The following is a 23,532-nucleotide window of genomic DNA, read 5'->3' as shown; positions in this document are numbered from 1 at the left end:
CCTTCCACCTGCTTGTGTGGAAGCTAGGACTCAACAGACGGTCCTGGAGAGAGAATGACTCTCAGATTCCCGTCCACTTCAGCGGAGGCCAACCCTGCACTAGCACTCAATAGGTGCTCACCTATATGTTGAACGAATAGATGAATCTAACAGGATTCATTGGAGTCTCAGATGAGGCCTGAGCCACATTTAAAAAAAAAAAAAAAAACACAGAGAATGAATATTATGGCACCAGCTGCTATTGCCTCCCATAATCCTTTCTGCCTTTCTTCCATAGCAGTGGGATTGTTAGCTGGGCACATCAGCAAAGGGTAAAGACTACATTTCCCAGCATTCCTTGCAGCTGCATGTACCATGTGACAAAACTTTGCCCCCTGGGGTTGGCACTGTGGCACAGCTGGTTAACGCCCTGGCCTGAAGCGCCGGCATCCCATATGGGTGCCAGTTCTAGTCCCGACTGCTCCATTTCCAATCCAGCTCTCTGCTATGGCCTGGAAAAGCAGTAGAAGATGGCCCAAGTCCTTGAGCCCCTGTACCCACGTGGGAGACCCGGAAGAAGCTCCTGGATCCTAGCTTTGGATCAGGGCAGCTTTGGCCCTTGCGGCCATCTGGGGAGTGAACCATTGGATGAAAGACCTCTCTCTTTTTCTCTCTGCCTCTCCTCTTTCTGTGTAACTCTGACTTTCAAATAAATAAATCTTAAAAAAAATAAACTTTGCCCCCTTAGAGAGTTCATTTGTGTTTTATGCATGAATTTGCATGTTTATCCCAAACAACCTCCAGGAGTATCCCACTCTTGCTTTGTACTTAGGAAAGGGGATGCAGAAAATGATGTAATATTAGGCATTGGCAAGAGTTTTGTCATTTGCATAGGCTTGAGATGGAATGCAGTTTCCACCCACGGTGTCCCAGATTTCACAAAGAGGAAGTGCCTAAGAGCCTCAGCCCAGGTGAGCTGTCTTCCCAGCACAGGGAAAGGCCCCCTCATTTACCTGCCTTTAAACAGGACGGTGGGCACCATTCCATGGACCTCAGGGACCTGAGAGAGCAGGACACCAGGAGGAGCCCAGTGGACTGGATCCAGCTCCAAGAAGAAATTCAGAGCAGAAAGCCCGAGGGCTCAAGGAGGAAGGAGTTTCCATTTCCTCCGCAGCCTGGTTTCATTTTCCTAACCAGCCGGCTCCCTAGTGCGTGCCTCCAACTTTTACCCTTTTGTCCTCACAGTCCACTCACCACTGTATCACATGGACCCTGTGGGTTGAAAGCGATGGAGACCCAACTCAGTTTCAGCAAATACAAGTAGAACGTAGTGGTCCTTAAGAGTCCGGGGTAGCTAACATCAGGTACAACTAGACTGTCTTAGGGGTCTCCAGGGATCTAGGACCAACAGGACATAGGAGCAGATGTGGAAGAGGGGAGAGAAGTCCCTGCAGAGGCAGGGGATCCAGTGCCGTGGAGTCCTAGGGTCCGAAGACCCGATCACCTGGAGCTCTGATCCTGAGGGCAGGAGAAGACGGACTGTGCCCACCCATGATGGTGAGGGCAGCTCATCCTTACTCAGCAGACTGATTCCAATGCTAGGCCGGCGCTGAGGCTCACTAGGCTAATCCTCTGCCTAGCGGCGCCGGCACACCGGGTTCTAGTCCCGGTCCGGGCGCTGGATTCTGTCCCGGTTACCCCTCTTCCAGGCCAGCTCTCTGCTGTGGCCAGGGAGTGCAGTGGAGGATGGCCCAGGAGCTTGGGCCCTGCACCCCATGGGAGACCAGGATAAGTACCTGGCTCCTGGCTTCGGATCAGCGCGGTGTGCCGGCCGCAGCACGCCGGCTACGGCGGCCATTGGAGGGTGAACCAACGGCAAAGGAAGACCTTTCTCTCTGTCTTTCTCTCTCACTGTCCACTCTGCCTGTCAAAAAAATATTAAAAAAAAAAAGTGAATACGTACGTTCTGATTCTTGTCTGAATAGCTCTACTGCCTTGAGGTTCGTTTGTCCCACCTTACAAATGTGGGGCAAGTGCTGGAGCCCCACTCTGTTGCAAACTTAGTTTTGCACTACTTCCACTACTTTTTAAACTGCCATAAAATGGGCATCGTCAAACTTTGAAAATATTTAGAATTCATCAGATATTTTGGCATGTATTGCTTTCTATTTGGGGCTAGACAGTTGAAACAGAAACCTACCTCGGTAAATATTTGTGCACCAGTTACGATGCTGCTTGGGGTACACGTGTCCTTATCAGAGAGTCTGGGTGGGAGTCCTAGCTCTGCTCCTGATTACAGTTTCCTGCTAATGTGCACCCTGGGAGGTGGCAGATAATGGCTCAGGTGCTTGGGTCCCTGCCATCTATGTGGAAGACCTGGATGTAGTTCTCAGCTCCCAGCTTTGACATGGCACAATCCCGGCTGTTGCAAACATTTGAGGAGTGACCCTCAACCAACAGATGGGATCTCTCTTTCTCTCTCTCTCTCTCCCTCCCTCTCTCTCTCTTTCCCTTCCTCCTTTCCCTGCCTTTCAAATAAATAAAATGCATTCATTCATTGAAATGTGTTATGATTGGAAAACTTCCTGAAAGAAGCAGGCCAGGACCGGCATTGCAGCACAGTGGATTAAGCCACCACCTACAGTGCCAACACCCGATACAGGTGCTGGTTCACGTTCTGCTCCACTTTTGATTCAGTTCCCTGCTAGTGATCCTGGGAAAGCAGAGGAAGATGGCCAAAGATCTTGGACCCCTGCATCTATGTGGGAGACCCAGATGGAGCTCCAGGCTCCTGGCTTTGGCCTGGCCCAACCCCAGCCATTGCAGCCATTTGGATAGTGAATCAGAGGATGGAAGATTCTCTCTCCCTCTCTCTCTCTCACTCTTTCTCTCTCTCTCTCTCTCTCTCCATAACTCTGCCTCTCAAATAAATAAAATAAATCTTTTAAGAAAAGAAAGAAGCAGGCATCATGGCACAACAGGTCAAGTTGCCGCTTGGGACAAACTGCATCCCGTACTGGAAGACCTGAGTTTGAGTTCCAGCTCCTCTGCTCCCAATCCAGCTTCCTGCTAGCGCATCTGGGAAGCAGCAGATGATGGTTCAAGTACGTGGGTCCCTACCGACCATATGAGAGACTCAGATGGCGTTCCGGCCTCCTGGCTTCAGGCTGGCCCAGCCCCAGCTGTTACGGGCATCTGGGGAATGAACCAGCAGATGAAAAGTGTCTCTTTCTCACCATTTCTATTCCTCTCTCTGTCACTCTGCCTTTCAAATAAATGAAACCTTTTCAAAAAGAAACACGCACATCGGAAAAAAGAAGACCCACATATCCTGTTGGACTCCATTCCCCTCACCCTACTTCTTTCCCAGTGTGCCCTAATCTGGCTTCTGCACCCACGTTTCCCCAGTACTTGCCCCCACCTTGGTCACCTGCAACTTCTCAGGTGCTCTTGGCCTTTCAGTCCTTGACTTACTGGAAGCACTAAGCGGTATGGACAATGTCTCCGAGCTCTGTACCCACTGCTTGGCTCCCTCCTCTGGAACTGTGTGAGTTTCTCTTCCTTTGCCATCACGCATCCTTCCCCGAGGCACCCCTGGCTGCCCGCGTGCTGGGGAAGCCAAATCTGCCTTCTCGTGGACCTCCCCCGCCCACCATCGTCCCTAAGCCCCGGATCTCCTGCACACCATGCCTCCTCCTCCGCTCTTCAACAGTGGTCCCCACGCATTACTCAACAACCCCAACCAGAGAACCGCTCTCGCCCCGGCCTCTCCCAGCCCTCTCCTCCTGCCTCTAGACACAAGTCTTCACTCCCTTCCTCCAGAGCCAGCCTAGAACCCAACCCTGTCCCTCCACCTCCACGCCGCCAGCCTCGTCTGTCACCTGCCACCTGGACCCCTGCTCAGCATGCTGACTCAACTCCCTGCATGTGCTCCTGCTCCCGGCAATCTAGAAGGGCCTAGACTAGAACTTCATCACGTGCAACCCCCTTGATTTGCCGCAGTCTTCAGGGCAAAGTCAGAGCAGGTTCATCTGGCATTCAGCCCAGTGGGTCACTTCCTCTTTCTTAAAATAAGACCTTCGTTTGGCTTCCAAAACACCACTCCCTAACTCTCCCTTCTAACTAACTAGCTAGCTAGCTAACTAACTAACTAGCTCTCCCTTCTCATTCTTCTTTGTCAGATTCTTGAAACCACCCGACCTCTGGGTAATATTAAGTGCGTCCGGGCTCCGTCCTTAGTCCCTTTTCTCTCCGTGTTCTGTACTCACTTCCTGGGTGATCTCATTCTGCCTCATGACCTTAAAAATATCTCTGCACCGGTGGGTGTTTGGCATAGCAGTTAAGTCACTACTTGGGAAGCCGGCTTTCCGTATCAGCTCCAGCGTCCCTTCTGATACAGCTTCCTGCTAACGTGCACCCTGCGGGGCAGCAGGGATGGCTCAAGTGCCTGGGCCCCTGCCACCCGCATGGGAGACCTGGATGGGGTTCCTGGCTCCAGGCTTCAGCATAGCCCCTGTCGGGGTGGTGCACCTGGGGAGTGAACCAGCAGATGGAAGCTCTCTCTGCCTTTCAAATAAATTCTTTCTGTCTCCTCTTCAAGCAGGTTTTCCCTAACTACTTTATGTAAGACTGAGCACCTAAAATGCCACACAGACACACACACACATGCACACACACGTGCACATACACACACTCTCTTAACCCTTTCCATGCTTTATTTCCCCACTTCACACTTAACCCCATCTCACTTCCTTTATTTATCTCCTTTTCCTTGTATCTCCTGTGTATTTTCTGTCTCCACCACCAGAATGGAAGCTCTCTGCCAGTCACGTTCGTGTCTGTTCACTGCTGTATACCCAGTGCCTGCCTGGCACACAATAGATACTCAAAAGTATTGGCTGGTGCTGGCATTGTGGTGCCGGGGTTAAGCTTCCGCCTGCAACTCTGGTGGTGTCCCATTTTGAAGTCCCCGCTGCTAATGTGCCTGGGAGAGCAGTGGAAGACGGAGCAGGTGCTTGAGCCCCTGGCTTGTGGGAGGTAAAGATGGAGTTCCAGGTTCCAGTCTTCTGCCTAACCCAGCCCCGGCCGTTGTGGTCATTTGGAGTGGGTGGGGAGGATGGCAAAGCTCTTTCTGTCTCTCCCACTCTGTCACTCTGCTTTTTATTTTTTTATTTTTATTTTTTTTATTTGACAGTTAGAGTTAGATAGTGAGAGAGAGACAGAAAGGTCTTCCCTCCGTTGGTTCACCCCCCAAATGGCTGCTACAGCCAGAGCTACACCAATCTGAAGCAAGGAGCCAGGTGCTTCCTCCTGGTCTCCCATGGGGTGCAGGGCCCAAGCACCTGGGCCATCCTCCACTGCCTTCCCAGGCCACAGCAGAGAGCTGGCCTGGAAGAGGGGCAACCGGGACTAGAACTTGGCACCCATATGGGATGCTGGCTCCGCAGGCGGAGGATTAACCAAGTGAGCCACAGTGCTGACCCAATGTCACTCTGCTTTTTAAATAAATAAAACAAGATTTTTTTAAAGAAAGGATTGTTTGTTGGGGTGGGCACTGTGGCATGGTGGGTTAACTTGCCACTTACAACACAGGCCTGCTGTATCAGAGTGCCTGGTTCAAATCCCAGCTACTCTGCTTCCAACCCAGTTTCCTGTTGGTGCATCTGGGAGTCACCAGACAATGCACCAAGTGCTTGGGCTCCTGCCACCCACATGGGTGTCCCAGTTGGAATTCCTGGCTCCTTGCTCCTGGCTCCTGGCTTCAGCCTGAACCAGTCCTGCCTGCTGTGGTCATTTGGAGAATAAACAATCCTGTGGGGGCTGGCACTGTGACACAGTGGATTAACGCCCTGGCCTGAAGTGCCGGCATCCCATGTGGGTGCCGGTTCTAGTCTCGGCTGCTCCACTTCTGATCCAGCTCTCTGCTAAGGCCTGGGATAGCAGTAGAAGATGGCCCAAGTCCTTGGGCCCTGCACCAGCGTGAGAGACCCAGAAGAAGCTCCTGGCTTCGGCGCAGCTCCAGCCATTGCGGCCAATTGGGGAGTGAATCATCGGATGGAAGACCTCTCTCTCTCTCTCTCTCTCTGCCTCTCCTCTCTATGTGTAACTCTGACTCTCAAGTAAAAAATAAATAAATCTTTTTTTAAAAAAATCCTGTGGAAGATCTCCCTCTACTTCCCATCACTCTGCCTTTCAAATAAAAACATTAAATTTAAACAATTTTTTTGAATGAATGAATGAATATATGCATGAATGAATGGAAAAACGAGTAGATGGATAGCCGGCGCCGTGGCTCACTAGGCTAATCCTCTGCCTGCGGCACCGGCACACCGGGTTCTAGTCCCAGTCAGGGCGCTGGATTCTGTCCCGGTTGCCCCTCTTCCAGGCCAGCTCTCTGCTGTGGCCAGGGAGTGCAGTGGAGGATGGCCCAGGTCCTTGGGCCCTGCACCCCATGGGAGACCAGGAGAAGCACCTGGCTCCTGGCTTTGGATCAGCGCGGTGTGCCGGCCGCGGCGCGCCAGCCGCGGCGGCCATTAGAGGGTGAACCAACGGCAAAGGAAGACCTTTCTCTCTGTCTCTCTCTCTCACTGTCCGCTCTGCCTGTCAAAAAAATAAATAAATAAAAAATGAGTAGATGGTACTCCAAGATCCAACCCTCCCCCATGCCGCCCCCCCCCCCCATCCGCTGGTCAGGTACACTTTTCACCTCTCCCCTCTCCGCACCCCACCTCCATGCAAAGCCTTTGTTACCCGAGTGCCTGACGCAGAACAAGATGGTTCGTACTTCTTGGGTTTCCCCTTGCCATGCCCTCTTACCCCTGGCAGGCTTCCTAGTCTCTGAGACGCAACTCAGGTCACCCGAAAGAAATGTCTCTGCCCGGCTTCCCGCCAGGTTTCTGTGCCCCCGCCCCGCCCCGCCTCCACATCCCACTGGACTCTCAGAATCTCTTCTGGTTTTGTCTCCCTGACTCCTTGGGAGGGGGAGGGGGGGGGTTGGGACTGGAACCTCATCATGTTGTCTTCGCACAATGTCTGGAATCCAGCAGGCACTCAATATCAATAAATGCTTAATGCCTGAACAACAGTATTTGCATCCATTGAATGCTTTCTCTGCTCACTGTTTTCATGCTCTGGTCCATAAAAGAGCCTCGTGGGGTCAGTTTTAGTATTAATCCCCGCTTTACACATAAAGAAGGGAAGGGTCTTAGAGGAGGAGAGTCTGGAAAAGGCCCCCTGGGGTTCAAAGTCTGTTCTGTGGGGTCTGGCGTCATTCCTTAGCCCGATCATGCTCCTGAGCCTCAGTTTCCCTACGATAGGTTGGGGCAGTTCATTTGATACCGTTCAACCCCAGCCTCCTGCAGAGGTCACCTCCTGTAAGGTCAAACTCAAGCCAATTTCAGTTTCCCAACGTCATCAAAAGAAAACTCTAAAAGTTGAGAATCGAAACTGAGAGCAGAGAAGTTGGCTGGATGCCAGCTCTGTTAAGGTGGCCCAGACCTGCCAGTCTCAGCCTGGTGTCCCTCAGCACACCTGTCAGGACGAGGAGGGTCCCCAAAACGGGGAATCCTATAGCAGCCCAGTCACCTCTGGATTCCTCTTTGTTCTGGTCCTTTATCCCACAGGGTGCTGAAGACCAGCCAAGAAGGAGCCCCCTTAAGGAAGGGGGCGTGTGCCGGACAGAAGGTGGCCACTTGGCTATATATTTGCCCAGCAATGGTACTCTCCACACAGAGATGGCATTGGCTCAGGGTCTGTATGGCATTCCAAGCTGCAGGCTGGACTCCTTCGTGGTTCGGTGGCTGCAGCCCAGCCGGAAGTGGAAAGAAGAGGTGCTGGAAGCCGTGGCCGGCGTGGAGAAGTTCCTGAGGCAGGAGTCCTTCCATGGGGAGCACCAGCTGCAGGACCAGGAGGTGCGGGTTCTGAAGGTGGTCAAGGTGAGGCTGGGCTCCTCCCTTCCCCGAGGGTAAAACCCGGTGTGAAAGTCCCTTACCCCGAACCCACACTGCCAACCTCTCAGGACACCCTGCCCAGCCTGCCTCCGACCCGGGGCAGCACAGCTCCCCAGAGCAAGTGCGCAGGCGCAAGGGGCCCGCCAGGGTACAGTGGTCTAATCCCTTAACCATGGAGGATCGCTAGTTCTTGCACCTGTGAGGTAGGCTTGATCCTTTTCCCGTTACAGAGATGAGCAAAATGGAGCAAATGCAATGCAAAGCCTTTGATGGGACCCAGAGTTTGGGGCTAATCGGGGAAATTTTAATGTAGCCTGGACATTAACATGAGAGAATCATGGTTGGTTTTGCTGGGTACATTCATAGCTTGTGGTTAGGGAGGGCCATGTGCTTTTTTTAAAGGTACAACTGTTAAAGTACTTAGGAGCAGAATTCCTTGCTGTCTGTAATTTGTTTTAAAGTGGTTTAGACCAAGTAGACGTGGAACTTACTAAATCTAGCAAGTTATCTGGAGTGTTCGTGCATTTTCTACTTTTCTGTGTCTTTTAAACGACTGATAAGATTTTTAGCAGAGGATCAGAGAGGGGAGGTGACTTGCCCAAGGCCACACAGTCTGTGATAGAGCTGAGATTTGAAGCTGCCTCCGCAGCCAGGGCTCCAGGCTCCTCCACTGAGACTTTTCTCCCAGGTCTTTCCTCCGACGGCCTCGGGCTGCTTCCAGTGCCAGCCAGGACCAAAGCTCAAGAGGGTCAGAGCTAGAAAGGCCCTGGAGAATCAGACCATCTAGGCCAATTCCTCGTTTAAACATGAAGGAAACTGAGGCACAGAGACGGTGACAGAAATCCTAAAATCACACAGCAAGCTGGTAGCAAAGGCAAGGCTAGAATCCTGACTCCCAGCTAGTGCTCTAGTGCTCTCTCGCTCTCTCTCTCTCTCTCTCTCTCTCTCTCTCGGATTTAGAGACCTCTGGCCCCCATCCCTTCTCATATTGGTCCCCAGCATCCAGAGCTTGGGACCGTAGGATTCAGAAAGGAGAAACCACAGTTGTGACATCAGTTTGACTCTTGACTTCTTCCCTGAAGCAGCTCTGTGACCGTGACGTCACTGAGTTCTCTGCAAAGCCTCAGTCTTCTCATCTGTAAGCAGGGCACCATCACTCTCTTTCCCTCACCAAGCACACGGGGCCATGCAGGCTGAGTGCTTAGTGCGGGGTCCGTGCTCAGAGGCAGAGGAATTGTCCTCGTTCTTGCCCGGGCTCTCTTCTGGACCTGGCCCAGGCAGACCCTCTAAGACACCACCACCGCCTCTTGCCAAGGAGGTGGGATGGCGGAAGTCTGGGGAGAAGAGAAGGCTCCAAAGCGAATGAATTTTGGTGGCAGGAATTGGTGTGGACCCAATTCCCCCTACAGACCACAGCCACATCTCCCCCCTTGAAACCGTGAACGGTAAAGAAACCCAAGGAGCAACGGCCCATGAGCAATCCTGCGTTTGATTCAGACTCGAAACCTTCCCTTTCTCTGGCCCCTAAAAACCTGGTGAGCTGGGTTGGGCCACCTGAGCACATGAATGGGGCTTCGGTAGGGCCACACCAAAGCAAGCCACAAAGCCTGTTCTGGGTTATTCTCCTCTCTGCTGGGGAAGCAGCCGACCTGCGTGGCTGTCAGGCGGATGCTCACGCGGGGCAGAAATGCTGAATCTGCATGCCAGTGGGAGAAGGGAATAGAACAGGGAGAGGGGGAAGATCGTGGACTCCCCCTCCCTCCTCCAAAGCAGGGCGTGGCTGTGGACTTGGGCCACGGGGAGGAAAGAGGTGGAAGATCCGCCCACTGCTGTATTCTCCTCGTCATCTGACCCCGCTGCTTTCTGGCTGGGAGACCTCAGCAAGCAGATGAAGCTCCTGCTGCCTCAGTATTTTCCTCTGTACATTGGGCATGATGATCGCAGTGCCCATCTCAACCAGTGGGTATGAGGATTGAAAGGGATCCTATACAGAAAGGGTGCTCAGGGGGCCAGGCCCCGGGGAAACCCAACCTCTGGCAGCTGAACCACAGTTCTTGTGCAGTGACTCCTCCCAGCAGGCGAGGGAGCTCACCTGACCTCTGATGCTTCCCCACACGGAGTGAGAAAGAGCGGAGGGAGGCCACAGCGTTGTGGGGCTTTGCAGCAACAGGCCCTGGCAAGCAAATCTCAGAACAGCGAAAAGCCCACTTGAAAACCACCCAGCTCAGCGTTTTCCGCTACAGATGGGGACCCTGATGCCCAGGCCACAGAAGGGTTCGTGCAGTTAGCTAGTAGGAGAGGAGGAAGAGGAATAGGTTACTGCTGACTTCCTGTGTGCCAGGCCCCACGCCCAGCCCCGGACATGCACTGCTCCTCCCAGGAGCCCAGTGACTCATGTTCCATTGCTACGCTCATTCTGCAGACGAAGGACTTGGGGCTCTTGAGTAGCCAGAATTAAGGTCAGAACCAAGGTCAAAGTCAGGAGACCCCAAGCCCAGCCCATGGCTTTGATCTACCATGCAAAACTTCTCCCTCTTTTTTTTTAAGATTTATTTATTTATTTGAAAGGCAGAGTCACAGAGAGGCAGAGAGAGAGAGAAAGAGAGACATCTTCCATCTGCTGGTTCACTCCCCAGATGGCCTCAATGGCCAGAGCTGAGCAGATCTGAAGCCAGGAGCTTCTTCCGGGTCTCCCATAGGTGAGGGTCCCAAGTATTGGGCCATCTTCTACTGCTTTCCCAGGCCATAGCAGTGAGCCAGATCAGAAGTAGAGCAGCGGGGACTCAAACTGGTGCCCATATGGGATGCCAGCACTGCAAAAGGTGGCTTTACCCCATATGCCACAGCGCTGGCCTCCTCTCTCTTTTTAACTCCTTCAAATGATTCAGATCCCCTGAGACTTTCAAATGCAACGAGGTGGATGTTCCCAGAGGATTCCTTTGGGTTAGGAATTCCTCTGGGATTGGGAAGACAGTGTGAGAAAGCAGACCATGCAGTAGATAAGCCGGGCAGGTGACCCCTGCTCTGACATGAGGTTTCTCACCTGCAAAGTGGGGGTGTTGGTTGAGCCCATCCCTCCCTCGGTGTGGCCGTGCACATGCCACGGGACCATCTGTGGGATGTGTTGTTGTGGGCGGCCTGGCCCATGGCAGAGGGCCACGGGGTAACAGGCTCTGTGTCCACAGGTGGGCCCCTTCGGGACCGGCACGGCGCTCAGGGGCACTGCCGAAGTGGAGCTGGTGGTGTTCCTGAGCTGTTTCCGCAACTTCCGAGAGGAGGCCAAGCACCATGCAGCGGTTCTGAGACTGATACAGACGAAAATGTGGCATTGCCAGGAACTGCTGGCCCTAGGGCTCAGGGACCTGAGGGTGGACGAGGGAGTCCCCGAAGCTCTCACCTTCACCATCCAGACCAGGGAGACGGCAGAGCCCATCACCGTCACCATTGTGCCCGCCTACAGGGCCCTGGGTAAGGGGAGGTGAAGCCCACCCCACTCACACACCTGCCAGTTCCAGGAGACTTGTCACTCCCTCACCTCTTATTCATGGCCACGTGCCAACCTCTGCGTTCATTCTACCCAGGTCCTGGGATGACGGGGCCTGGGCAAGCACAGGGTACAGGACTAACCCACTCTGGCCATCATCTAGCTCAGCCTAGCAGACAGAAGCTTACCAAAGACTCACACAGATGAATGCAGGACCACAGATCAACGGTGGTATGTGTTCAGAGAAGAATGAGGTGCCCCAGAAAGTATGTTTCAAAAGGGGCTTTCTGCGGGAAATACATCCTGGAATATCCAAGATGACAGTGAGATGAAGGAGCTAAACAGTATCAGCGAGTGCTTCTCACCATGTAGCTCTCACTGTGGGCCTGACCCTGAGGCAAGGATGTGAGTTCAAGTGCTTTCCTGGGGAGGTGATTCCGAAAACAATGGCTGAAAAGTAAGGAATTAGGACAGGGAAGTCAGTACAAGAAGCATTACTCCACTCTGGAGTCTGGGCTCCGTGTCCCCAGAGAACCGAGTGCCACCAGGGAGTGGCCTCCAGGTCCTCCTTGGTAGGATCCAGGGAGCTGATCTACTCACTACTCGGTAGTCGCATGTGAGGGCTGCTTCCCTGGGTGTGGACCCATGGGCACCCATCTATGCTAGGGCAGAGTGTCCTAGGAGTTTGTTGTGCTCTGAAGCAGCTCCCAGGCAGATGATACAGGCTGTAGCTCACATGCAGGCTCCTGTTCACTGCCGTGGCTGCCAGAGCTGCTGCATCGGGAAAGTGCAGGAGATGAGATCTGGTCTCAGGCAGAAAGTGCAAGCTCTGGGAGGCGTCCAGGGAACAGGTTCACCCCCAGGACAACCGAGAGAGCCTGGGGTTGTTGTTCAGTGGCCTAAGGCCAATCTCCCAAGAAGGACAAAGCAAAGCAAACCTTTGGTTTCTGGGAACACCAGGTCTCGAGGCTCCCTGAGGAGAGAACCCCAGTGAAGGAGCCAGCTCTGTCCCTAAGGCAGCTTACTGCCTGGGGCGTCCTGCACCCCTAACCTCTGCCTTCTGCTTCCTGTCCCCTCCAGGTCCCTCTGTTCCCAACTCCCTGCCACCCCCCGAGGTCTACGTGAGTCTGATCAAGGCCTGTGGCCACCCTGGAATCTTCTCCCCCTCCTTCAGCGAGCTGCAGAGGGACTTCGTGAAACACCAGCCAACCAAGCTGAAAAGTCTCCTGCGGCTGGTGAAGCACTGGTACCAGCAGGTGAGGGCTGCCTGGAGGCGGCAGACCAGGCAGAACGGGCAGGCGCTAGGCTTGCCTGGCAGGAAACTGTAGCAAGAGGGAAGCAGGATCAGGGGGAGAGGGAGAGGAGCCAAGGTTCCAAACAGGGAAGCGGACCACTCAATGAAGAAAGCGGAGAGGGAAAAGAGGAAGAAAGAGAGAGGGAAACAGAGAAGGAAAGAGAACAGCAGGTGATGCACAGCACTGCCGTGACCGCACCCTTATGGCGCTCCAGTTGCTGGCCACTGCCCTGGAGACCGGAATCACGGCAGGTGAGGGAACCAGTTCCCCTCCCAGGGAGCACTACTGAGTGAGGGTGTCCACAGTAGCCCCTTTCCAGGCGTCTCGTGGGAGGCATGGTGCCAAGCGTATTTCAACATATCCAGGAGAGCAGAGTCAGCCGAACTTCTGAACGGAAGACGCAAATACAAGCACATTAACCCCGGCCACGAATTCTCCCCTTTCTCATCTTCTGGTTAAAATCAGCTTTCATGAGAGCAGCTACTTCCAGAAGACTCTGGGGAAACTGTGACTCCACCCCGCACGGATGTCCTAGCGTGGGGTGGAGAGAAAGAGAGCTGCCCATTGGATCATTCCCTTGGGAAAAGCTTTTTCCCTATATACTCAGCAAGAAAACAAGCAAAACTCAGAAAAACTCAGCAAAAGCACTTTTGCTTTTACAGCTTTGATTATGGGACAAAAATAAACACAGCAGGAAGAAACCTACTGGACACCTCCTGATCTTACAGGGCTGCTGTCCAGGAGTTGTGTAGACACTCTCTCTCTCTCTCTCTCTCTCTCTCTCTCTCTCTCTCTCTTTCGAGAGAGCAGCAGCAGGCAGGAAAACGATAGAGAGGCAGCCAGTCCATATCAGAATTCCTAAGTCAAACAGATCAAAAGAGAAAAATGCAGGCCGGCACCGCGGCTCACTAGGCTAATCCTCCGCCTTGCGGCGCCAGCACACCGGGTTCTAGTCCCGGTTAGGGTGCCGGATTCTGTCCCGATTGCCCCTCTTCCAGGCCAACTCTCTGCTGTGGCCAGGGAGTGCAGTGGAGGATGGCCCAAGTGCTTGGGCCCTGCACCCCATGGGAGACCAGGATAAGTACCTGGCTCCTGCCATCGGATCAGCGCAGTGCGCTGGCCGCAGTGCGCCAGCCGCGGCGGCCATTGGAGGGTGAACCAATGGCAAAGGAAGACCTTTCTCTCTGTCTCTCTCTCTCACTATCCACTCTGCCTGTCAAAAAAAAAAGAGAGAGAGAGAAATGCAGACTATAATCAAATTCTTAAAAAAAAAAAAAAAAGCAAAACAGAGTTACAGAGAGAGAGCAAGTGAGAGAGAGAGGTCTTCCATCTACTGGTTCTCTCCCCAAAATGCCATAACGGCCGGAACTGCACTGATCCAAAGCCAGGAGCCAGAAGCCTCTTCCAGGTCTCTCACGTAGGTGCAGGGGCCCAAGGACTTGGGCCATCTTCTACTGCTTTCCCAGGCCATAGCAGAGAGCTGGATGGGAAGTAGAGCAGCCGGGACTCGAACCAGTGCCCATATGGGATGCCTGCACTGCAGGTGGCTTTACCCGCTATGCCACAGTGCCGACCCCTTTTTTTGTTGTTAATAAGTCCACGATTTATAGGAAAGACTTTATTTGGGGAGCTACAAGTAATCAAGACATTGTTTCAATGTCAAAATGTCATAGATCTTTCCCTTAGACTATAGGATATGATAATATTCATTTATAATGGAAATGGGACCAGATGTCAATTTTGCTTCCACCATCCAAATAGCTGAATGGTTGACAGAAATTTTCACTTTCTGGATAAATCATAGAGAGGTGTTTTTTTTTTAGAAGGAAAGAGCCACTGACTATTAAGATACATTTTTTTTTTTCAAGAAAAACTCAAAAGCCAACTCAAACTGGTTTAAACAAGAAAGAATTTTTGCTCCTGTGTGAGAACGCACCAGTCCGGGGAGGGGCTCCAGGCATGGTTTGGGGAAGGCTTTTACTTCATTTCTCTGCAGTTCTCAAATTCTCTCTCCTCTGCATGTCAACTTGGTTCTCGGGTCTCTTTCCTTCATGATGGCAAAATGGCCATAACTGTTCCTGCCCTCACATCCGTATGTAAGAGATGACGTCTGTTCCTTCAACCAGCACTAGGCTTTCCTGTACCCGAGCCAGTGAGATCACACGCCTTCTCTTGAACCAGACACTTAGCGAGGAGAAAAGGTTTATGCTGATGGGCCTGGGCCAGGCAGGACCCACTGGTGCTGAGGGTGAGGTCGACTCCATCCAAACCTCAGGAGACTATAGAGTGGGGGAGGAAAGAATGCCAGAGAAGCAGCCCTGAGACCTTAGACTCTCACCTGTTGTCATCTTTCCCCTTTAGCCACCGAGTTCTTTTATTTGTTTTTTAAGATTTATTTTATTAATTTGAAAGGCAAACACAGAGAGAGAGAGAGAGAGAGAGAGAGAGAGAGAGAGAGAGAAGAGGAGAGAGAGGATCTTCCCACCTACTGGTTCACTCCCCAGATGACCACACACCAGGGCTGGGCCAGGATGAAGCCAGGATCCAGGAACTTCATCGGGGTCTCCCATGTGGGTTTAGGGGCCCACACACTTGAGCCATCTTCTGCTGCTTTCCCAGTCACATCAGCAGGGAACTGGATGGGAAGTGGAGCAGCCAGGACTTGAACCAGTGCTCATACGGGATGCCAACTTAACTGCTTCACCACAGTGCCAGCCCCAAAGCCCTTCCTTTAAAGGAAACTTTCTCTTGATAGATTCGAACCAATTTAAATGTTACCCCTTGGGCTGGGATGCAGATGACAGAGCCCAGCTTGCTCGCTCCTTGGCCCCCTCCAGCTATGTCTGTCAAGCACAGTCTGAAACCCACTGGACTAACCCAGCCCCTTCATCCTGAAATGGAAACAAATCAAGGCCCAGAGAAGCGGAGTGACTTGGCCAAGGTCACCCAGCCAGTAGGTGGGAGAGCCGGGACTGGAGCTCCGATTTCCCGGCTTCTTGTCCAATACTGTCCTTAACACAGAATCTTAGGGTCTCTCTCTTTCCATCTCTTCCAACAGTACGTGAAAGCCAAGTGCTCCAGGACCAATCTGCCCCCGGACTATGCCCTTGAGCTCCTGACCATCTACGCCTGGGAAAACAGCACTGAGTTGGAGACCTTCAGGATGGAGGAGGGCCTCACCACAGTGATGGAGCTGCTGCGGGACGTCCGGTTCCTCTGCATCTACTGGACCAAGTACTACACGCTGCAGAATCCCGTCATCGAGGACTGCGTCAGGAAACAGCTCAAGGCGGACAGGTATCGTCGCCGCTCCCTCCCCGCCCCCCGCCCCAGCCAGTCTCGGGGAGCAGAAAGAACCAAGGAACAAGCAGACTAGTCCGTAACTTACAGAATTGCTGGGAGGAGCAGTACAGCTAATCCACATAGGAGTCAGTCCTGGGCTTCAATAAGTGATGCTGGTGGTGATGGTGGTGATAGTGGTGGTGGTGATGGTGGTGCTGATGGTGATGATAGTGATGGTGGTGGTGGTGATGATGGTGATGGTGATAGTGGTGGTGCTGATGGTGGTGGTGATGGTGATGATAGTGATGGTGGTGGCAATGGTGGTGCTGGTGGTGGTGATGGTGGTGATAGTGATGGTGCTGATGGTGGTGGTGCTGGTGGTGATAGTGATGGTGCTGATGGTGGTGGCAATGGTGGTGCTGGTAGTGATAGTGATGGTGCTGATGGTGGTGGCAATGGTGGTGATGGTGGTGGTGCTGATGGTCATAGTGATGGTGCTGATGGTGGTGGTGATGGTGATGGTGATGGTGGTGGCAATGGTGGTGCTGGTGGTGATGATGGTGATGGTGATAGTGATGGTGCTGATGGTGGTGGTACTGGTGGTATTAGTGATGGTGGTGCTGGTGGTGATGGTGCTGATGGTGGTGGCGATGGTGGTGGTGGTACTGGTGGTATTAGTGATGGTGCTGATGGTGGTGGCAATGGTGGTGATGGTGGTGATGGTGCTGATGGTGATAGTGATGGTGCTGATGGTGGTGGTGATGGTGGTGTTGGTGGTGATGGTGCTGATGGTACTGGTGGTATTAGTGATGGTGGTGCTGCTGGTGATGGTGGTGCTGGTGGTGATAGTGATGGTGCTGATGGTGGTGGTGGTGATGATAGTGATGGTGCTGTTGGTAGTGGTGCTGGTGGTGATAGCGGCAGTGGTGGTGCTGGTGGCAGTGGTGGTATTGGTGGTGACAGTGCTGGTGGTGCTGGTGGTGATGATGGTGGTGCTGGTGGTGATGGTGCTGATGGTGGTGATGGTGATGGTGCTGATGGTGGTCATGGTGCTGATGGTGGTGATAGTGATGGTGGTGATGGTGGTGGTGGTGGTGGTGCTGGTGCTAGTGAGGTGGTGGTGGTAGTGGCAGTGGTGGTGGTGATGGTGGTAGTGCTGGTGGTGGTGCTGGTGGTGATGGTGATGGTGGTGATGGTGGTAGTGCTGGTGCTGTTGTTAACCATGACCCAGAGCAATGCCGTAGGGCCTTGCAGTGATGATGGCCGGCAAGGCCCCCACAGCACCACAGCAGAAGGAGCTGAGCACCGTCTTCCTGTGTTGCAGGCCCATCATCCTGGACCCGGCTGACCCCACCCTCAACGTGGCAGCTGGCTACAGATGGGACATTGTGGCCCAGCGGGCCTGCCAGTGCCTGAAACAGGACTGCTGCTATGACAGCAGGGAGAACCCGGTCCCCAGCTGGAACGTGAAGGTAACCAGGCTCCCCTGCAGGCTGTCAGGGGCTGGCGCTCAGAATGAGATACCTGCACCCGACTTCCAGGGTTCACTCTTGTGGCCATGAGCAGAGGGCTTTAGGGTCAGGCAGGTCGAGGGCAATGCCTGGGTCCCCTGATGGAGCCCCAAGTTCCTTACCTTTGTATTCTCAGTCTCCTTTCCTTTCACCTGTGACCTCCTGGGAAATCAGTTCCGGGCTCCTTATCGTTCTTTGCTCCACCACCACCTGTTTGGTGCCAGCCTGGGTGTGGCTGATGGGCGTTGGGGACCAAGGGACAAGAATGGTACAGAAATAGGACACGGCCCTGACACACACACACCCAGGGCCCCACCCACGCTGCTGGGAAGAAAGTCCATGAAACAAAGTTGCACCAAACTTCTAGAAACAATTACTGGCGAGTAGCTGCAGTGTTCTGTACAGCAGGATGACTGCAGCGTACAAAGGGCTATGATTTGTCTTATGACGAACTAGGGAAAGCAGTTCAGAGAGTCCCAACACAAAAACAAATGATAAACGTTTAAGGAGCTGGATAAGCTAATTAATCCTGGCTTAATCATTGCACAGCATTCCCATGCATTGAATTACGATCCCAGACCCCATAACGGTGTACCATTCTTATGTTTACTTTGAAAATTAAAAAAAAAAAAAAAAAAAACAGGTAAGATACAGAAAAAAGTGCTAAGTCAGCCGGCGTGGCTCACTAAGCTAATCCTCCACCTGCGGCGCCGGCACCTGGGGTTCTAGTCCCAGTTGGGGCACCAGTTCTGTCCGGTTGCTCCTCTTCCAGTCCAGCTCTCTGCTGTGGCCCGGGAGTGCAGTGGAGGTTGGCCCAGGTGGTTGGGCCCTGCACCTGCATGGGAGACCAGGAGAAGCACCTGGCTCCTGGCTTCAGATCAGCACAGCACGCCGGCCGTAGTGGCCATTTGGGGAGTGAACCAACAGAAGGAAGACCTTTCTCTCTGTCTCTGTCTCTCTCTCTCTCTGTCTAACTCTGCCTGTCCAAAAAAAAAAAAGTGCTAAGTCATATTATTATGTGATGCCAAATTTGTGCTATAGGCAAAAATCACAGCCATCTATTTCTCTTTTTTTTTTAAATATTCAATTATTTATTTGAAAGTCAGAGTCACAGAGAGAGGACCTGCATCTGCTGGTTCACTCCCTAAAACGCCACAATGTCTAGAGCTGGGCCAAGCCGAAGTCAGGAGCCAGGAGCTTCTCCCAGATCTCCCATGTGGGTGCAGGGGCCCAAGCACTTGAGCCATTTTCCACTGCTTTCCCAGGTGCATTAGCAGGGAGCTGGATCAGAAGTGAAGCAGCCGGGACTTGACCCGGTGCCCATACAGGGATGCTGGTGCTGCAGGTGGCAGCTTTACTAGTCATTTCTATTCTCCATTTCATTCACATCATACTTGACAATCCGCACAGCGCCTGTCCTGGGACAGACTCAGGTCATCACCACGGCAGCTCTGTGACGTAGAAGACCTCCTATTATTGTTATCTTTGTGGCTGTTGTGGTTATTGCCTCTGATGCCCTTTTACAGGTGACAGAAGTGGGGCTCAGAGAGGTTAATTAACCAAGGTCAAAGTCCCACCACTCGGAAGCAGCAGAGCCAAGGTTCACTCAGACCCAGGGCTCTGTGGGACGCTGGAAATAAAGAACCAATGCTTTCTGAAATCACAAAGGAAACCCCTGGAGGAAGTTAGGGCTGGAGCTGAAGCCCAAAAGCCAGGGAGCCATGGATGTGGGTGCTTAGAGACCACGCCAGGTCAAGGGCCAGGTTGGGGGGAGAGTAAGCAAGGTGTGTACTAGGGCAGAAGGCGGAGCCACAAGTGCAGGCTGCATCATAAGGTATGGAGATTATAGCTGGGGGTGGGACACCCACCAAATGAGACCCACAGAAGGGCTGAAGACGCCTCTCTCTGGGTTGTTCCCGAATAGCAAAGCCATTGTGCAAAGACCTCCCTCCTGCACAGTTAGGAGCCGTGGCAAGGCCAGGCTTGTATGTCTTCCCCTGCATCTCCCGGGAGTTGTTGTGCGGCCCCCTGGGGAGGTTCCCAGAGGAACTCAGAGCTCAGTGCACCTGCTCCGCTCCTTTCTGCCCTGGGTGATGCAATCAGGCGATGTTTAACCCTACTCAACCACAGTGCCCTGGAGTATAAAACGGGGCTCATAGAACCAACTCCATAGCACCGGAAGCCGCCGCTTGGGACGCCCACAGCCTGTATCAGAGCACCTGGGTTCGAGTCCCAGCTCTGCTGTTAATTCCCGCTTCCTGCTCATGTGCACTCTGGGAAGGTGGTAGAGGCTCAAGTACTTGGGTCCCTGCCCACCCACGTGGGAGACCCAGATAAAGTTCCTGGCTCCTGGCATCAGCCTTACCCAGTCTCGGCTGCTGTGGGCAATTAGGGAGTAAACCAGTGGATGGGAGATCTCTCTGTCTCTCTCTGTCTGTCTCTCTCTCTCTGTCTCTACCATTTCAATGAATACATCAATAGAACATGTGTTAGAAAGAATGCACCATGGTGAGGGCAGGGGAGGTGCCCAGTGTGGAGGCTGCACAGCGTTCAAGGCTCCCTAAGCGAGCGTGGGGGCTGCTGAGATGAGGGTGTGGAGGGGCACACCCACTGAGAAGTGCGGCCCTCCCTTCCTCTCCCCTCCCTCTCCCCTCCCCATCCCCCTCCCCGCAGTGTGCCCAGGACATCCAGGTGACGGTGGAGCAGCAGGGCTACTCAGATCTGATCCTCTGGGTGAACCCGTACGAGCCCATCAAGAAGGTCAAGGAGAGAATCCGCCGGAGCCGAGGCTGCTCGGGCCTGCCCCGCCTCTCCTTCCAGGAGCGCGGCAGCGAGCGGCAGCTGCTCAGCAGCCACTGCTCTTTGGCCTACTATGGAATCTTCTGCGACACCCGCGTGTGCCTGCTGGAGACCTTCTCCCCCGAGATCCAGGTCTTCGTGAAGAGCCCGGATGGGGACAGCCAGGCCTACGCGGTCCACCCCAAAAGCTTCGTGCTCAGCCTCAAGCAGCAGATCGAGGACAAACAAGGGTTTCCGAGCAGCCAGCAGCAGCTGGAGTACCAGGGCCAAGTGCTGCAGGACTGGGTGGATCTGGGGCACTACGGCATCCAAGACAGCGACACCCTCACCCTCTGCAAGAAGAGAGGGCGAGAGGCTGCACTCCTGCCCTGCTAGCCGCTTTTGGGAGCTCTCTGTGCATTGCCGCCCTGTGATGCACCACGCCTTCCCGCTCTCTGCCCAGGAGGCACCGTGTTTTCACGCCTGCTAGGAGAACGCGGGAGAGGCCGGAGACGCTGCACCTGCAAACAGAGCACGCCAGACCCTCTGTGACGACAGAATCCTGATCCACACACTTCAGCAGCCACAACCTCGGCAGCAAACTCCACTAGGACCTGGTCAAGACCTTCCAGCTTCTCTGTTTCCCTACCCTACTTTCTTCCCACTGAGGGTCAGCCAAAGACCAGTTAGCTTCCCAAACCAGTCATGAGGATGCCCTGTGGTCTGGGGAGAGGCCCTGCATCCTGCCCACACCAACAAACTCCAACAAGGCAACCCGAAGCCCCCCAGCCCCCTGCCTGCCTCTCAGTCTTGGCCAAAGGCAAGGGCTGGTGGCTGCTCCGTGGTTCTCCCGAGTCAGGAATAAACAGCCTTGGTTCTCACTCGGTGCTCTTTGTTTTACTTCGACATGGGTAAATGCTCCATCATCTGAGGCTTTCGGCTGCAAAGCGAGGCTGGGATGAGAAGATGCGAAGTCTTGGAGTTTGCGTATAATGCAGTACCAAAAATTTCCCTCGACTCCAGAGCCCCAAGCACACACAGTACCTGACAGTCCAGAGATATTAGGAGAAAAGCAGCATCTTCCTTATCCAAAGGGGAGATCACGTGATCAGATTTATTCCAACCAATAAACAGTTTCCTTTAACCCCATTTTTTTTTTAAGATTTTTATGTTCATTTCTTTGAAAGATGGAGTGACAGTGGAGGGGAGAAATAGAGAGAGATATCTTCCATCCCCTGGTTCACTCCTCAAATGGCCACAAGAGCTGGGTCTGGGCCAGGGTGAAGCCAGGAGCTTGGAGCTCCATCCGGGTCTCCCACTTGGGTGGCAGGGGCCATCCTCCACTGCCTCCCCAGGTGCATTAAACAGGGAGCTGGATAGGACGGGCACAGCCAGGACTTGAAACAGCACTCCAACATGGGATGCTGGCGTTGCACGTGGTGGCTTAACCCGCTGCACCACAACACCAGCCCACATTACTCTCTCACAGAGCACACTTTCTAACCGGTCCTCACAGCCGCTGGGCAGTCTCACGGCAGTGTTCTGTGCATCTCCCCCTTCTTTTTGTCATCAGCACTGAGTGTCTTCTTTTTACGGGGGCAGACTGGCTAGACCAGCCCCCATCTTTGTACCCGGGTCGCCTCCATAAGAGTGCAGCCATCCACTCAGCCCCAGATCTTAATACCATCACCTGGAAGCTTAGGATTCCGACGACACGTGAACCTGGGGTGGGATGGGGAGTGGGACACAAACGTTCAGAGCAGAACTGTCATCTTCCCAGGTGTTTTCATTTATTTATCTATTTGGAATAGAGAAGGTCAAGGCCACTGAGCTCATTTTAATGAAGTTTCTGCTACACTCATTTGCAAAGATAAAACACAAAGTGTCCCAAGACCGGTGGAAGGGACTGTATCCTTCCCTGTGGAATGTCTCAGCCTCAGAGATTCTAATGCGTTGGTCTTCGGTAGGTCCTGGCAATCAGTATTCTTTTAAGTTACCTGACTACTTCCAACGTGCAGGCAGAGTTGAGAAGTCCTGGGCTTAGATCCACTGTGGGTGCCAGCTGCACCCGAGCCTCCTGAGCCAGTGGCTCCCACCTTCAAGGTGCACACACATCAGAGATGAAGATCACAGCTTTGTGGTGGAACCCAAGATTGCGCAGCATGTGTAGCAAACTCCCGGGGGTTACCAGTGCTGCTGGGTCATGGGCTACAGCATGAAGAGTAAGGCCGCAGGGTGGAGAGGAAATACAGATCCTGGGCCCCGCCTTCAGAGACTCTGATTCAGCTTGTTTGCAGTGACACAAAAGTCCACAGTTCAACAAGCCCCTGAAGGTGTTCCTGGTGCCCGGCTGGGTTTGGGAATTACTGGAATAAATGAGTAGATATGGGATCAAAACTTGGAAATTGGTGGCCGGCGCAGCAGCTCGCTAGGCTAATCCTCTGCCTGCGGCGCCGGCACTCCAGGTTCTAGTCACGGTTGGGGTGCCGGTTCTGTTCTGGTTGCTCCTCTTCCAGGCCAGCTCTCTGCTGTGGCCCGGGAGTGCAGTGGAGGATGGTCCAAGTGCTTGGGACCTGCACCTGCATGGGAGACCAAGAGGAAGCACCTGGCTCCTGGCATCGGATCAGCGCAGCACACCGGCCGTGGCAGCCATTTGTGGGGTGAACTAACGGAAGGAAGACCTTTCTCTCTGTCTCTATCTCTCTCTCTGTCTAACTCTGCCTGTCAAAAAAAATTTTTTTTTTTTTTTTTTTTTTTTTTTTTGACAGGCAGAGTGGACAGTGAGAGAGAGAGACAGAGAGAAAGGTCTTCCTTTTGCCGTTGGTTCACCCTCCAATGGCTGCCGCGGCCGGCGCGCTGCGGCCGGCGCACCGCGCTGATCCGATGGCAGGAGCCAGGAGCCAGGTGCTTTTCCTGGTCTCCCATGGGGTGCAGGGCCCAAGCACCTGGGCCATCCTCCACTGCACTCCCTGGCCACAGCAGAGGGCTGGCCTGGAAGAGGGGCAACCGGGACAGAATCCGGCGCCCCGACCGGGACTAGAACCCGGTGTGCCGGCGCCGCTAGGCGGAGGACTAGCCTATTGAGCCGCGGCGCCGGCCCAATTTTTTTTTAATTAAAAAAAAAAAAAACTAGAAATTGGGGCGGGACTTGGCCTAGACACTGAAATGCCTGTATTCTACACTGGAGAGCCTGACTTTGATTTAAAAAAAAAAAAAATGTTGGCGAAATGAATCTTTTAGCCTCTTCTGGAGCT

General features: G+C 53.4%; 1 protein-coding gene across 1 annotated transcript; it reads left to right on the top strand.

Moving 5' to 3' along the window:
• Positions 1-7,704: 7,704 nt before the first annotated feature.
• OASL (2'-5'-oligoadenylate synthetase like) lies at positions 7,705-21,159 on the top strand. The gene is made up of 6 exons (XM_002722126.6): positions 7,705-7,913; positions 11,114-11,396; positions 12,493-12,668; positions 15,766-16,004; positions 17,314-17,461; positions 20,174-21,159. Exons 1-6 carry the CDS (start codon positions 7,713-7,715, stop codon positions 20,672-20,674), a joined length of 1,548 nt encoding a protein of 515 aa, XP_002722172.3. The 5' UTR covers positions 7,705-7,712; the 3' UTR covers positions 20,675-21,159.
• Positions 21,160-23,532: the final 2,373 nt, after the last annotated feature.

Source organism: Oryctolagus cuniculus, chromosome 21 (assembly GCF_051225735.1).
Source record: "Oryctolagus cuniculus isolate XC-2025 breed Fujian yellow rabbit chromosome 21, ASM5122573v1, whole genome shotgun sequence".
Lineage (NCBI taxonomy): Eukaryota > Metazoa > Chordata > Mammalia > Lagomorpha > Leporidae > Oryctolagus > Oryctolagus cuniculus.
The sequence above is the reverse complement of the archived record's forward strand: the minus strand, read 5'-3'. Positions and strand labels throughout refer to the sequence as shown.

What these genes read in the sequence shown, in the direction of transcription:
- OASL (XM_002722126.6), top strand. Translation starts at nt 7,713, where the DNA reads ATGGCATTGGCTCAGGGTCTGTATGGCATTCCAAGCTGCAGGCTGGAC. An exon ending in GGGTTCTGAAGGTGGTCAAG is followed by an intron (nt 7,914 to 11,113) that starts GTGAGGCTGGGC and finishes CTGTGTCCACAG; the next exon opens with GTGGGCCCCTTCGGGACCGG. An exon ending in GCCCGCCTACAGGGCCCTGG is followed by an intron (nt 11,397 to 12,492) that starts GTAAGGGGAGGT and finishes TGTCCCCTCCAG; the next exon opens with GTCCCTCTGTTCCCAACTCC.